Source organism: Labrus bergylta, chromosome 4 (assembly GCF_963930695.1).
Source record: "Labrus bergylta chromosome 4, fLabBer1.1, whole genome shotgun sequence".
Taxonomy (NCBI): domain Eukaryota; kingdom Metazoa; phylum Chordata; class Actinopteri; order Labriformes; family Labridae; genus Labrus; species Labrus bergylta.
Window position 1 is genome coordinate 13,874,591 of NC_089198.1, and position 15,644 is coordinate 13,890,234.

Sequence of the window (15,644 nt, forward strand, 5' to 3'; positions counted from 1 at the left end):
CTTTTCTTGATATTTATGGTGAAAATATAATCAATCAATCAGTGTTTGTAAAGCGCCAATTCATAACAAGTGTTATCTGGAGACGCTTTAAAAAGGAGAATATGGGATAATATACTCGAAGGATTTCTCCTTTGTATTCCTCGTGTTCCTGATGTCCACACTTCCTCTCCACTGAGGTGGAGGTCGGAGCAGGCCGTGCATGAAGGAGGACGGCACAGTGTGATGGTGGAGGCTGGGCCTCAGATTCAGATTCAGGTTCAGATTTTCCCAGGTGTGGACAAACACCTTCAAAACCAGCTCTGAAAACGAAAGCAGTCTGCCATGCGGTGACGAGCACGACAGGAGGGTTTAGTTTATTTTAAATACTATCTGGAGGGAAAGCTTCTTTACCGTAAGTTACCATGACTTGTTTTAATCACTGTAGTTATGTAGATTTACAGCAAGGCTACAGGTGTTGTCGTTTTCTCACTGTAGACTAAATTGATTATTATCGTAGAAGGATTTTGTTAAACTGGGTTATTCTGTTTGTGTGCATCACTTTGACAGAAGTTGCTCTCCGATAACTTGTTAACTTTGTTGTAAAATGTATGTTGTCCTCATAAACTAGGTTAAATCCGACGTGATTGATTACACTGTATCGCCTATTTAAAGGTTTGTTTTGTTTGTTTTTTGTCGAGAAATGAATACCTGCGACGTGTTTGAAAACTATGGCAGATCTGTGATGACAAAGTAGTCTATCCGAAGTTTATACTTAGCCTAATAAATGTTCAGTGTCCTTATTGTTCTGTAGACTCGGTAGAAGACGTAGGCTGTTTTCATTACTTTAGTACATATGACCTGCAAACAGTGTTTGTCTGTCACATTTTAAATTGTCCTGCAACAAGTCTCGACAGGGATGCTTTCCTCGGCATAACATCGACAAGGTGTGTCCATTAGCTGAAAAGTATGGACGTCTTCCCTGGAGAATGTAGATCTAGGTCTATTTCAGGGAAAGAGACAGACGAATTAGATCAAGTGTGTTTAAAAAAAGTTCGTCTTTTGTCTTCCTTGCGCTGTATGTTAGTCATAAACTTACCATATTGTCTTAATACAAAATGAATATAGGCCTAGGCCACAAGTCATTTCATGTAGGGTAGCCTATGTTCATGAATGAACTGGTTTAATAAATGATTGTAAACAGGCTTTAATAGGTTCATGACCTATGGTTTGACTGATGTAAAGACATTAACTAAGAATGTTGATTAAACAGTATTACTGGAACTACTTCAAAAGTTTGAATTTATCAGGATTTATTGACACCCTTCAGTCAAACTGAATCAAGATTAAACTAAATCATTGTATACACACTGTTCATTAGTTCAAGCAATAAAGATACTGCAATATGTCACCAAAGACTCTCACAGGTTGACTATATAGTTACCGGTCTGTGTCAGATTCTTCTCAACTTTAATGTTTCTATTTTTGTCCCTGTTTCAGATTCATGATGTCAGCCAATGACACAATGAGACGGAATAAAACACTTCTTCAGTCAACGTTGTGCGTAGATCACATACTAATCCTCAACAAGGTTTATGAGAAGAAACTGATCACTGGACGTGAGTACAACAACCTGAAGAGCATCAACAAAGGAGATGTGGAGGGCCATGTTGTAGAGCTGGTGGATAAGATCATGAAAAAAGGAGATGAGACATGCCAAGCCTTCCTTCACCTACTGCAAACTGACGAAGACATCAAAACCACTTACCCTGAGCTGAAGAACATACAGCTGAGCGTCACCCGCCCGTTACCTCTGCCTATCCAAGCTAGTTCAAGTAATGAAGGAGGTATGTAAACATAGAGATTATGTCGACTGTATTGGATAAATTAGTCCACTGCGTGTCCACATGGTTTTGAAACAGCTTTATTTTGAGAGGTGTAATTCTGTTTCTTTCTGATTTCCTCAGCCACGATGCCACCAGAGAGCAAGAGGCCAAAGCAGGTGAGGTCTTAAATGTATTTTAAAATAATGTCTCTATAGGTTACAATGCATTTATAGAGAACATGTTTTCATATCACAGCCTGCAGATACAAGCTAACTAGCTTTTATTAACTAGTCTCAATATTCAAATCCATAATTCAAATTTTCTTTAAAAAAATGTTTTGAAGCACTGCCATCAATGCCAGTCAGAGTAATTAACTGAACACTATCTCTATGCAGATGACTTTTTATGAAATATTATAAATGTTTTTGTTATTAAATGTGTTTATCAGAGACCGTAGGACCTATATATTTAAATAGAACTGCAAATATGCCAAAATCAGCCAGAGGGCAAGTTGACAAGGTACCAGACATGTGAAATCGATGAAGAGAATACAACTATAACCAATGGAGTAAATCATCTTAATTACAGTGTGCAGAACACAGAGTATTAACTCTCAAACAAACGGGAACCTGATTTCAAAATGGTGAATTCAAGGAAGGTTTTCAAGGTCCTTTGTCCTCAGTGTCTCAAAAAGTGCAGCTTCAGGCTCCTAAAAAATTAAAAAATTATTGTACGTTTGTTTTTAGGATGTTTAATAAAGTTCATGAAGTTGATCTTTATACTACAAGTGTTGCTGGAGCTTTTTAACCTCTCCTCGCATTTCATTCTCCGTGAACCTTGGTAGTTTTTGAAGTATTCCCAAACCCCCACTCTGCTTCTACTTTGTTTTTAGGACGATCAATATCAGCTGAACAGCCAACCGAGCAGCCTCTGTGTCATAATTAACAATGAGAATCAGAATCAGGCTGCAGTGAAGAAAGTAGCAGTCAAGAAGTCCTCAAAGAATGCATTAGCCCAGAAAACCCCGGTGAAGAAGGCAGTCAAAAAGCCAGCAGCCAAGACAACCCCGGTGAAGAAGGCAGTCAAAAAGCCCGCTGCTAAGACAACCCCGGTGAAGAAGGCAGTCAAAAAGCCAGCAGCCAAGAAAACCCCGGTGAATAAGGCAGTCAAAAAGCCAGCAGCCAAGACAACCCCGGTGAATAAGGCAGTCAAAAAGCCAGCAGCCAAGACAACCCCGGTGAATAAGGCAGTCAAAAAGCCAGCATCCAAGACAACTCCGGTGAATAAGGCAGTCAAAAAGCCAGCATCCAAGACAACCCCGGTGAAGAAGGCAGTCAAAAAGCCCGCTGCTAAGACAACCCCGGTGAAGAAGGCAGTCAAAAAGCCAGCAGCCAAGACAACCCCGGTGAATAAGGCAGTCAAAAAGCCAGCAGCCAAGACAACCCCGGTGAAGAAGGCAGTCAAAAAGCCAGCAGCCAAGACAACCCCGGTGAATAAGGCAGTCAAAAAGCCAGCAGCCAAGACAACCCCGGTGAAGAAGGCAGTCAAAAAGCCAGCAGCCAAGACAACCCCGGTGAATAAGGCAGTCAAAAAGCCAGCAGCCAAGACAACCCCGGTGAAGAAGGCAGTCAAAAAGCCAGCAGCCAAGACAACCCCGGTGAATAAGGCAGTCAAAAAGCCAGCAGCCAAGACAACCCCGGTGAATAAGGCAGTCAAAAAGCCCGCTGCTAAGAGATCCAAGAAGGCTGCCCCGAAGAAGGTGGTGAAGAAGACTCCAGTGAAAAAGGCTCCAGCTAAGAAAGCACCAGCAAAGAAGACTGCAGCCAAGAAGGCCAAGAAGTAGATCTGCACACCAGAATTCAATGCATCAAAAGCTCTTTTAAGAGCCACCACAACTTCTACTAAAGATTCTGTCCTCAGTAATACAGTTATTATCCGTTTTTTTAACAATTATGTAATATATATTTATAAGCATCAAATCCAGCTTTCAAACGTTTTGCTCGTGCGCAAAATCCGACCCGACGGTGTAAGGTTCATCCAAAGAGCAGCTCGTCCACATAAAAGAGTGCTTAACAAACCTGAAAGTCTCCACACACGCAGACTATCAGGTACATGTTGCACACAAAGGAACTTCCAAGTGTGCATGGGTTTTTACTTCGTTCTCTGAAATACAGAAACACGAGCACATCAATTCAGCGCATATTACCGGGCATCTGGGTCGACTGAATTACGCATGGCATCAAAGACTTTTTAGGTTCTTTTAAGGTTCAAGTAGCCTCGATTGCCCGGTCATGTCGATTTGCCCTGTACAACATCAGGAAGATCAGACCTTACCTGTCAGAGGATGCTACACAGCTCCTGGTACAGGATCTTGTGATATCACGCATTGACTATTGCAACTCTCTACTGGCAGGTCTTCCTACATGCACTATCAAACCCCTGCAGATTATACAAAATGCAGCAGCACGACTGGTCTTCAACCTTCCTAAAAGAGCCCATGTCACTCCGCTGTTCATCTCCTTACTCTGGCTCCCAGTTACTGCTCCTATCAAATTTAAAACTCTGCTGTTCGCTTACAAAACAGCGACAAAAACGGCTCCTCCTTACTTTAACTCTCTCATCCAGGTCTACATTCCCTCCCGCCCACTACGCTCTGCCAATGAAAGGCATCTGATCCAACCTTCACAACAGGGTCCTAAGACGCTAACTAGCCTCTCCTCCTCTGTCGCCCCCCAGTGGTGGAATGAACTTCCAAACTCCATTCGAAGAAAAAGCTAAAGACCCAGCTCTTTCATGAATACCTACTAACTTAATGATGATGGTTTCGGTATCATTGATGATGATGATGGTTGTCACGATTGTTTTTGTTTGATAACGATGACTTATAAGATGGTTTCTATACTGATTAGAGCTCTCAAGAACTGCCCTCAATGTTGTGCTTGGCCTCTGGTCACTTCCTGTCAGCACCTGTGTGTCCAATCGGACTCAAAGCTGATCGTTTGCTCTCACTGACATTGTTCCCTTTTTTCTAGATCCTTGCTTGTATTGTACTTACTCTCTGATGTACGTTGCTTTGGATAAAAGCGTCTGCTGAGTGAATTGTTGAATTGTTGAATTGTAGAAAGACCCCTATGCTGCCCCAAAAGTGCCCCAAAAGTGCCTGTGTGAGACTTACTCATCTTCAACAACAAATAAAAACCTACTAAAATATTACAGGTGCGTTAGTACATTATGACTGAACAAGATAATGTACAACATATCAAAAGTACAACATGAGAATGGGGGGGGTTCCGAGTGTCCATAAACATGCTTGACATTACTACGGGCCCCACATACACAGAATGTTGAGGGGTAGCTCAAATTCACAAAATGGCATTTTTCAAAATACTTCAATGTGTTAATGCCTGAAAGTAGGCCTACTCCATTTCCTAATTTTGTTCAGTTGTCATAGATACACATTTAAAATAAATATTTCACTGTTTGAATATTCAGTCATTAGTTTTTGAGAAGAGGATGTAAACATGCATCACTGAAAGTTTTAGAGAATTAGTGTACTTATTTAAATAGAATCATTAGGGTACTTTATCAGTATTTTCGTGGTATGTGTGTTTTCATAAATATGTTGTTGAACCGCATCAGAACAGCAACTAAAATGAATTTCTAGCAACGATTCTCTTCTGTCATGGTAAGCCCATCTATCATAGTTTAACACAAATTCTAACTATATCGACTACTTTTTTGGACATGATTTTCATCCAATTCATCAATGCCAGTCAGAGTAATTAACTGAACACTATCTCTATGCAGATGACATTTTCTGAAATATTATAAACTATGTATTGAGTTGGAATATAAACTGTGACACCCCTAGTATTAAAATATACAATATTAGCTTTGTAATGTTGAAATACCATAAACAATTCAAACTTTGAGAGTAAAACAAAGATTTTTCTTTAATTAAAAAATAAGTAGAAAATGTGTTCTAAAAAATAGTTTTTTTTTGTTTTTAGGATGTTTAAAAAAGTTCATGAAGTTGATCTTTATACTACAAGTGTAGCTGGAGCTTTTAACCTCTCCTCGCCTTTCATTCTCCGTGAACCTTGGTAGTTTTTGAAGTATTCCCAAACCCCCACTCTGCTTCTACTTTGTTTTTAGGACGATCAATATCAGCTGAACAGCCAACCGAACGGCCTCTGTGTCATAATTAACAATAAGAATTTCATGGATGGTAACGTGAGAGAGGGAACCAACAATGATGCTGGTATGTTACACATTAGACACATTCATAAGTTACACTTTTGTTCTCTTTGTAAATCGATTAGCATTGAGCTTTTGATCACCGATTCTCGTGGAAATATTTATGAAACATGAAGTGGGTCATTCATTATTGATTTTGTGGAACTATGTTGTAAAGGGGCACCTCGTGAAACTACCCTGTTACATTTTTGAATTGTCATTTCGATTTTTTTAATGTAGGAAAATGTTTATTTTAATGATTTGAAAGATGATTTGTGTCGTACGACGGAGGATTAGGGCCACGTTAAAAAAAAACGAGATTAAAGTCGTAAATTTGGAAATTTGACTTTAATCTCGTAAATTAACGAGTTCGAGACCAGGCTGCGCGAAAATGATGAAAGTGGAACTCTTAAAGTCTTTAAAGGATAAAATAATAAAGTTGTTATTTTAATCTATATCAGAAGAGCAGCAGCATCCTGTTCTCAAATGACAAACATGGAGCATCTTGTCCTAAAGGTTTCACTAATAAGGAAATAGGCTACTTCCTTGTGTAGTTGGTAAAAACAGTTTAAGAGAAGTTTTCACTTCAACTTGCAAGACCTTGTTTATCTGTAAAATGATGAACAGGACACAGACTGGCTCTGCACATGAGACACTTTAACAAGGCAGACCGATAACAGACACAAATAGTTGTGCTGTTTACTTTTGCAGATATGAAACTACAAATGCTTTTAGCACATCATCATCTTCACATTGTCATAAAATATCAGCACCCTGAAAAGATACAGCAAGAAACTGTGGCTTTTCCAAAGAAAGAACCACACTGACTTGGAGGAAGTTGTCTGCAGGGGAAAATACTTTAAGACAGGGGTGTCCAAAGTGCGGCCCGAGGGCCATTTGCGGCCCTTGAGGGGATTTTTTGCGGCCCGTTACTTCAACTGAAGAATCAGAAGATTTTGGCCCGAGGCCTCGATTAAGATTGGCACATTATCTTATTTTTCTTTTTCATGCTAACACGGGCTGAACAATATTCCTGAAATAGAAAATGTTCAGTAACATGTTGTTGTTTTTTTTATCTACAGCTTTTACTATTTTCCACATTTTTTTTATAAACTATGAAAAAAAACGTATGCAAAGTTTTTGCAAACAAGCAGACTGTTGTTTAACCATTTAATGACCTGAGCTAAATGCAGAAAGCTTTTCCAAAAAAAATGAACCATGTTACAGGCTTAATTCTGAGGGAAAAAAACAAATAAAGTCAAAATATTTGATTTCCTTTTATCAGAGGGATTCTTTAGCGAGCCTTTTGATTCTGATCTACAAAGCCTTACTATTTTTTAAACTATATTTTAAAAAAACAAAACCTGTGGCGATTCTAACACGACAAGACAAAACGTTTGGACCCCACTTTCATCATTCTGCACAGGCTGGTCTCGAACTCGTTAATATAGGACTTTAATCTCGACATCACAACGTGGCCCTAATCCTCCGTTCACTCGTTTGGGTCGCGTTCACATTTTCCCGCCTGCCCAATTGGTGGCGTTAACGCGAGATTTTGTTCAAACTAAATCCGTAGAAGAAGAGTCTACAAATCCGGTGCTCTTCTGCCTCGCGCACGTCGCCTCCTCGAGCGCTAAACAACAAAGGCCCGCGAGCCTCACCGGGGCACGAGCCAGTAAGGCTATGTAAACAAGTAAGAGCTACTAGGTGTGTTAGTTTACCTTGTCGGTCAAAACAGCCATGAACGATTTTAATTACTGGGAAGGAGTTCAGAAGTAAGTTTGTATCCAGCTGCAGCACGTAGTACAGATGAGCGCTGATATAAATCATCCAGACAGACATTAATCATTCTGTATAAATCATCCAGACAGACATTAATCATTCTGTATTAAGATAATTAAACTGTAGCCGCGATGCTAAGTTAGCTAATGGGTGATAGACTTTACATTCAGGTGTGTTAATATCTATCAGATCACCTGTCCAGCATTAATCACTTTTCTCTTTCAGTCTGGTGGCGATCTTTGATTTAATTTAGTTCTTTGATCAAATTATAACAAGTGTCACATTTAAGATCAAGCATTACTGGACATTTGTAATACTTCTGTTTTCATAATCTGCTGCTGTTGTGTTTTATTTAAATGTCCAGGCCTTTGACTGACTGCTGCTATGAGGCAGATGGCTTGGAGTCAGTCTTTCTTAAATCGATAGTCCAAGTAGACTGTCACAGGTAAGACCATACATACACCCTCAGATACATTTCAAAATAAGAGAAACAATGAACCTTAGAGATCACATAAAACTGTATAACACTCGGAAAAGTTTTTTTTATCTCAGGGAGTGACTGGTTTTCTCTGTCACAGGTCGTACCAGTTTAGTTTGAAGTTGACGAGGTCCATGTATCTCCGACGCTCCTCCAGAACACCAAAGCCCTCCAGGAAGATAATCCCGAGGAGCCCGAGCCCCGATGAAGAAGTGATCCAGCGCAGGTGCTTGAGTAAGAGACAGAGGAAGACTGTGCTGAAGACAACTAAAGCCAGCAACAGCGTAGAAAAAACAAATACGAGAAGAGATGGAGACATTCTGGACTTACTGAACAGTACACACGGGTCCAAGAGTGACACTGAGGAGAATGAAGGACAACTTGTAGAGGTGACTGATAGAGGAGTGGACGAGTCAGATGAAGACGGTGGCTCTGTGAACAGCAGCATCGTTTCTGGTCCTTCCATCTTCTTTGATGTCTCCCCAAAGAAAGCGAGCACGTCGCACTTGTGCTCAATCTGTCAAAAAAAGTACCAGAAAGCAAAAAAGATGAAAGCCCCAATCAAGGACAGACTCTTAGACACTGGTGAGTTCATGAATATTTGATTCCAGTAAATAGAGATTATTGTTTTATATGTTACACAATGATTATGAATAAAATGTGCTGCATTTCTTTGAGGATGTGGCGGTTTGTTTTTGTTAAGTGATGTTTTGCAGCTGATTACATTTCCCCAAAAAGTCATGGATTGCAGGCCTGTTGAGTCCTAATAAGTATTCAGATCATGGCCACCAATTTAAGGGAACTTGGAAAAAGCTTTACAAAAAGTTGTGTTACTAAATGTCAAACTAATGTCTGGGGTCTGCCAACCAAGGGTCGTCACTCGTCACGATACCAGATTTTTAAACTTTGATATGATTGTATTCAAAATGAAATGATATGGATGCCTGGTTCAACAGTCTGAGGCCCTCGGCCCCCAGTATCAGGCCATTAATGTCCTGTACTGTGCACTGTCTAAATTGCAGAAAAAATACGTTGACAACGTCTGTCTTCTCTTTCACTTGTTGCAGCTTTATTCAAAATATGACTGTAGATCTGATCTGTAGTTATCTTGAATTTTCATCACTTCTCAGAGATTGTTTTGTTTTAAAACATTTGGCATTGAAAGCTATCAAATGATCAAAACTTTGTCAATCTGAGAGAATCATCTTGTGCCCACAGAAGCATCCTAACACGTTTAACCTGCATTTTGCTTTGTAGATCCAAAGTCCCTGACATGTGACCAATGGGTTATGATCAAGAGCTGGAGACAGAGGAGGCTGCCCAATACAAGAGGGTACGACTATGTGGAGTGAGTGAGTGAGTGAGTGAGTGAGTGAGTGAGTGAGTGTGTGTGCGTGTGGTTGGTTCAAAGGTGGAAGACCAGTACTCGTACAATTCAATACACTATTAGTTGATTATATGTGCAACTCTCATTCTCTCAGGAAACTTTTGACCCATGTCACGCTGGTTAAAAGACGACTGAGCTTTAAGACGGGTGTAAATCAGACTGAGCAGAGTGTGAGAGAGGGAGAATCATCAGCCTGCTCGAGGCCGCACACTTTCCTTCAGAGGTAATGGGGAGTGAGTGGGGTCTCAAGAGCTACTTATCAATCATAATGTCCAGTAGATAACAGTCGGCACAGTCCCTGTTTGGAGGACACAGAAGCTTAGTTATGAGCTGCTGCAGACACGGGCACCACTTCCAAGCACTTTGGACACTTAAAATGTTTCTCCAGCACTGTTTTTCAATCTGTAGCTGTTTGGGTCAGACATGAATGATATATTCTTATCTTGATTCTTTGTTCTGTTTTCATACTCAGTTTTATTTTATTTTATATCTTTGTTTTTAACACCCTTTGTCCGAGGAGCCTCCTAGCATAGGAGTTTCTCGTGATTCTACTCGTATAACCACTGACGATAAATCCAAAATCTTCAATCTTACTTTTAATAAGAACCTCATACAACCTCACTTCCAAAAAAAAGAACTATATCCCTTTAAGTGTCTGTTGCATCACTTAGTATTCCTTCTTTTGCCCTTCTTATGCCTCCTATAAAACAGCTCATCAGCAGCCTGTTTGAATCACAGTTGAAAATGAAATGTGGTTGTTAATTTGTTTCAGGAACCTCAGACAGTGTGTCAGAGCGCCAGTGAAAAAAGTGATGAAGAAGAACAGGAGGAAGAGGAAAAGAGACGATTCTCGTCGCCCACGTGTCGCCAAGCGGCAGCGTCTCCACAGCAACAATCACCGTCGGCACGTTGGCGCAGGCCGCGATGATATCGACGGTCGTCACACAACCAGCAGTGTCAGCAGCACGCCTGCTCCTGAGGGTTCTAGCGATGAAGAATTGGACACTGTGACTGATGAGATGATTCCATGTTCGGTCACTCTTGAGCCCATCAGAGACGCCCCGGCCGCTCAGAAAGCAGCGAAGAAGAGAGGTGGCTTCAGAGACTTGCTCGCCCAACTGAGGGGCACCAGCAGCATGATCGTCAGAGAAACACATTAGCAGGACGGCGCTCTTTAGTTTTAATATACATTCAAACTGCTGCGTTGTTATCTCGGGCTGAAGCAGCTTTTTATATTTATTTAATATTCAGTGTTTCTGTTCAGGACACCAGTCAGTACAAACCTGTGCCATCATCCTGGGTCATGTACATCAGCACGTTTCTGCTGCCGTTCAATGCACATGCTTTGTAAGTAGTTTCTTGAATATAAAAATGACCTTAATTTAAAGTCTCATACAACAAGAGAACTGGATACAGATGTTTGTTTTTTTCTTCTTCACTTTATTCCTCAGACTCACCCTGATTACATTAGATCAACAGTAAACCAGGATAACATCATCCAGATAACTTAAGCTGTACTCACATGCCCTTGAGCAAGGCACCGAACCCCCCCCCCCAACTGCTCTGGTGTGCTCCCTTTGTAGCAGCCCCACTCTGACATGTCTACTTTAATGAACGTCCACATGTCCTGTTTGTACATGCGTGTGATTTGGGGCCCATGTGTGTGAGTAGCATGTCCCTAAAAATAACAGTGTAAACCTGAATTTACCCTCAGGGATTAATTAAATTGTCAGTGGAATTGACAGTGTACGGTATTATTTCTTGTCTTTGTGTTAACAGTAAGAAATGTTATTTATTTTGGTTTTATTCACTTCAAAAGTTATACTGATACATGTACACTGTATATTATTAAGCCGTTAGGATTTCAGACTCTTCTGTATGAATAAAAAAAACTTCACCAAAATAATCAAACAAACATTTATTTTGTGGTCGCAACTTGTGGACAAATGTTTCCTCCTGTAATCATGGTCGAGGGTTTATTTAGGGTGTGTTGAAATACTTTTAAATGTAACAGAAAAAGATCTGCTTTGTCTTAACCTTATGCGTAATGTTTAAACAGGACGTACTTTATAAAGGGTTTAAACAACAGTTCAAAGAACAAAGTTTACACTTCGGAATCCAGAGTGAGACTATCCTCGGCAATATGTGACAGCCTTACTCTAAAAGCCCACTTGGTGGCGCCAGTTAGATTAGAATAGAGTAGATGTTTATTGCCATTTGCAACAGGTACAGGACAGTACAGGTACATGTGCGTTTCTCCCTGAGTCAGCTTCTACAAAAAAAAGTTAATTATATAAAAAATAGAATAACATTAAAAGAAAAAGAGTAGAAAAGTACAAAAAAGTAAAAATAAATAAGTTGTAGTAACAGCTGAGTGATTTAAAATAAACTGTACAGAAGCTATACACTATATTAAAGCAAAGATATAATACAAAGGGGAACACTGCACAATGAAATGAAAATATAAATCTGTTTTCTTGTCTCTAACTTTCTACATCTCTTATTGCACCTGAGGTTATTGCACACACTTTTCACATTATACTTGCACTGTTTTTTGTTTTTAAGGTTGATGTTGCACACTTGTATTGCACTGTGAGGTGGTCAACTGTCCATTTAGTCCGTGAGGTGTGGGTTGAAGTTACTTCCTTCCCATCTTAATGTCCCGTGCTACAAGTCTCACGGCAGCAGGGAAAAAGCTGTTGTGGTAGCGGGCCTTGTGGGCGGAGATGCTCTCTGGCCTGTGATGTCGCAGGTTATAGCCCGAGTTCTTCCACCTGAACAGAGCATGAGCTGGGTGCTGTTTGTCCTTGAGGATGCTACACACAGCGCTGCAGGGGAAAAGCACCCCTGCAGCGCTGTGTGTACAGTGTGTACATGGAGGAGAGGTTGGAGCCAGTGATTCTCTCTGCAGTCTTTATGACCCGTTGAAGCGATTTCCTCTCAGACAGTGTGAAGTACTCAACTCTTCAGGGCGTACTCACACTAGACAAAGTTCCCCCGTACCATGCTTTAGCACGATTGCCCCCCCCCCCCCCCGGCCTGTACTCACACACTGCTCCTCCAGGACTAACTGGGCCTGAGCACAGTTACCTCTTGTACATGATGTCGAAATACAGCACACATATGTCTCAAAGTAATTATGAAGCGTGCTTAGTTTACAAGAAAGGCAGACTCGAAAACTAAAAAAATTAAAGGGACTCGGGTCTGCGTCCACACATCAGAGAACACGGAGAACATGACAGCAACTTGACTGATTCATTGTGTGCCTGTGCTTGTGCATGAACTGTACCATGCCAAAGCACACTTCTTCCAAGGAAGTGCACCATGCTTGGGCCCAGCTCTCACATTATTCTAATGAACTGGACTTTATTGCAGGAAAAGTTGTTAAAATTATTTTAGCAATCATTTCAACCCAGTTTCCACAAATCCCTGCACAAAGCAGGTTACATCTAAACAGGGTGCAGGCTTTAACCAATGGGATTGTTTACACCTGTCTGCTTCCTGTATATCAGAGATGACTTGACCACTCATACAAAACCTTCAGCTGCATTACCCCCAACTATATCTGTCAGTACAGGCTCCTTTTCAAGAAGCAGCTTTACCGTGTTACTATTATGTTTAAGACGAAGCAGGAAGTTTTGTTTCTTTTTGTAGGGGTTTTACACAGAAATGTTATTTTTGAGATGTTTGTGCTGATAGTAGAGAGTGTGGGGGAAGGGGGTGAAAAAAAGACAGAGATAAGAGGCTCAGTCTGAAGGTTTGAAAGTGTTGCTGTGTGTCGGAGGATGTCTCTGTTTACTTCTGGGATTAATGTGTTGGGAGAGGACGAGGGGGATTTAAAGTTAGAATTGTTAGTTTCTAACTAGGAAAAATGAGGAATATGGAGTTGATTTATTATCGATTCATACAGGGATTATGTGAAATGGCATTGAAATTCAGTTTTTGAGTTTTTCACTAAAAGAGTTGGATAATATAAAATATAGGGCCAGACTGATATGGGATTTTGGGGTCCAATACCGATGTAAGGGAGGGGAAAAAATCTCATACATTTATATTTGCCAATCTACTAGATAGATATATGCACACACATTTATTGTTTTGATTACCCAAATGCAGTTATTGTACAATTGTGGAAAAGATGTAATGAGGACAAGCTGTTCACTCAACTGGAAAGTAACTGTACATATATGTGTGTCACTGCTTGACATTCTGGAGAGAGGTAATTCTTTGTCTAATGTAAACAGCAAACTATGCAGATGTAAGAGAACTGCTGGTGTAATATAATTAAACTCAAACAATGTGCTATTTGACAGGTGAGTAAATAATATCAGCACATATCAGAGATTAATAGTCACTTATTGGCTGGCCAATTAATTAGTCTGGCTCGAATAACACATTACCTTTTGTATTCCATGTTGCAATTGATTCGTTCCTTGCTTTATCCATTTACGATTTTGATTACAAATGGGTTACACTAAGATCGATTATCAACTGAAAATAAGGTGAAATCCTTACAGCAACTGGAGCTCTGATATGTCAGACTCATGTAAACAGCCAATCAGAGCTCCTTCTGTATCTCTGTGCTGCTATTCAAGAAATAAATGAAAACTTTAAAAAGAAGAAACAATATTGTTAGTTTGATAGACAAAGTAGCTGAAATAATAAATGTTTATTTTATTCATTTTACAGTCCATAATAATGAACATAAACATGTAAATACCAGATAGTTGATTTCCATCTGTTGTCCCTTGACAGGTTGATGTTAAAAACATCATTTACATAAAACCACAATAACAAGAAAAAAACCCAACAACATAAACTCTACATTAGTTGACACAGACACATTTCTACACGCATATTAAGGGGCTTTGTGATGTTTTTCAGAACAAATCAGTACAAAGTGAATGTCATGCTTAAAGTGCTGCTACGGGAGGTGAAGTGCCGGAGTATTAAAGTGCAAAAGTGCACATGATTGTGAAGTAATTGCTCATTTGCCCTGGAGCCTGTAATTTTAAAGTGCTGGTGTGATTGCACATAGCCCTATTGCACCAGGTTGATCAAATTGTTAACATTTTAAAATATATTTTGTGTTCATTTTAAAAAATTAAATGGGCCCAACTTGAAAGCAGAACAAGGAGTAAGACTAGTCGTAAATTCAACTTTGAGGTGTGTGATGCAACTCAAATAAAAACTTAGTTTTATATATTTGTCTTCTCCAAAGCTTTCTTTAATAAGTCATTATAAATCTTAAAGTCCAGGATCACACTTCAAAAGTAGTAGCACCCTAAATGATGTGCTCCTACAAGTGTTGTGTTGAAACAGTTATTTATTCTCAACAAGGTGACGAACTAATACAAAAAACGTACTCTGTCCTGGTTCAGTGACATTGAAAGTTATTAAGGAGCCCTTCTGCTAAAGAGAAATGATAATCATCACACATTCCTCTTCGTCTCCCGGCGTCTACGTGTGTCTCCCTCTCATGCACAATCATGCGTAATTTCAGACAGCGACACAAAGAACAAGTTCATCCACACTCAGGTGGGAAGTGGTACACAGCACCTCCCAGTCAGCCCCTGTTCAGACCAGGTACCAGCATGTGGTTTCAGGGATCTGTTCTCAAGTGGACAGCACTGGAGTAAGAGCGTTCACATTTACATTAACAATGTGTCTCCACTGACCACCTGTGTTTGGAGCTCACTTGCCTGCCGCACATGCCGATAAGAACCAGTGCATTATTTCCATCTAAAGACCAAATATGTTTTAAATATGTTTGGAGGAAGCAATGTTGTCTCAGTACTTCAGATCCTGTCACTTAGGGGGGAGTCCTTAATGTGTGCCAGGACGCATGAGCGTTAACACTACCAAACCAATGTGGACAAATGCGTCCCGAAACCTCCTCCATATGTGGCCTGAGTGATCAGACCTAACAGGCTGTTTACACCCTGCAGTAACATGGGCG

General features: G+C 40.2%; 2 protein-coding genes across 5 annotated transcripts; both read left to right on the plus strand.

The window, feature by feature from the left end:
• Positions 1-290: 290 nt before the first annotated feature.
• On the plus strand, positions 291-5,015 carry LOC136179049 (uncharacterized). Its single transcript, XM_065953790.1, has 4 exons — positions 291-391; positions 1,477-1,823; positions 1,944-1,978; positions 2,695-5,015. Exons 2-4 carry the CDS (start codon positions 1,481-1,483, stop codon positions 3,643-3,645), a joined length of 1,329 nt encoding a protein of 442 aa, XP_065809862.1. The 5' UTR covers positions 291-391; positions 1,477-1,480; the 3' UTR covers positions 3,646-5,015.
• Positions 5,016-5,914: 899 nt separating this feature from the next.
• si:ch211-227n13.3 (uncharacterized) lies at positions 5,915-11,439 on the plus strand. Of its 4 annotated transcripts, none has more exons than XM_020649846.3 (6): positions 5,915-6,063; positions 8,185-8,265; positions 8,399-8,883; positions 9,556-9,631; positions 9,780-9,908; positions 10,458-11,439. In XM_020649846.3, the coding sequence occupies exons 3-6, from the start codon at positions 8,433-8,435 to the stop codon at positions 10,843-10,845; spliced, it is 1,044 nt and encodes a 347-aa protein (XP_020505502.2). In that variant the 5' UTR covers positions 5,915-6,063; positions 8,185-8,265; positions 8,399-8,432; the 3' UTR covers positions 10,846-11,439. The 4 variants fall into 4 exon arrangements, with proteins under 4 accessions (XP_020505502.2, XP_020505495.2, XP_065809863.1 ...); XM_020649839.3 differs by lacking the exon at positions 5,915-6,063 and adding an exon at positions 7,597-7,731; XM_020649822.3 differs by lacking the exon at positions 5,915-6,063 and adding an exon at positions 7,630-7,813.
• The last annotated feature ends 4,205 nt before the right edge of the window (positions 11,440-15,644 follow it).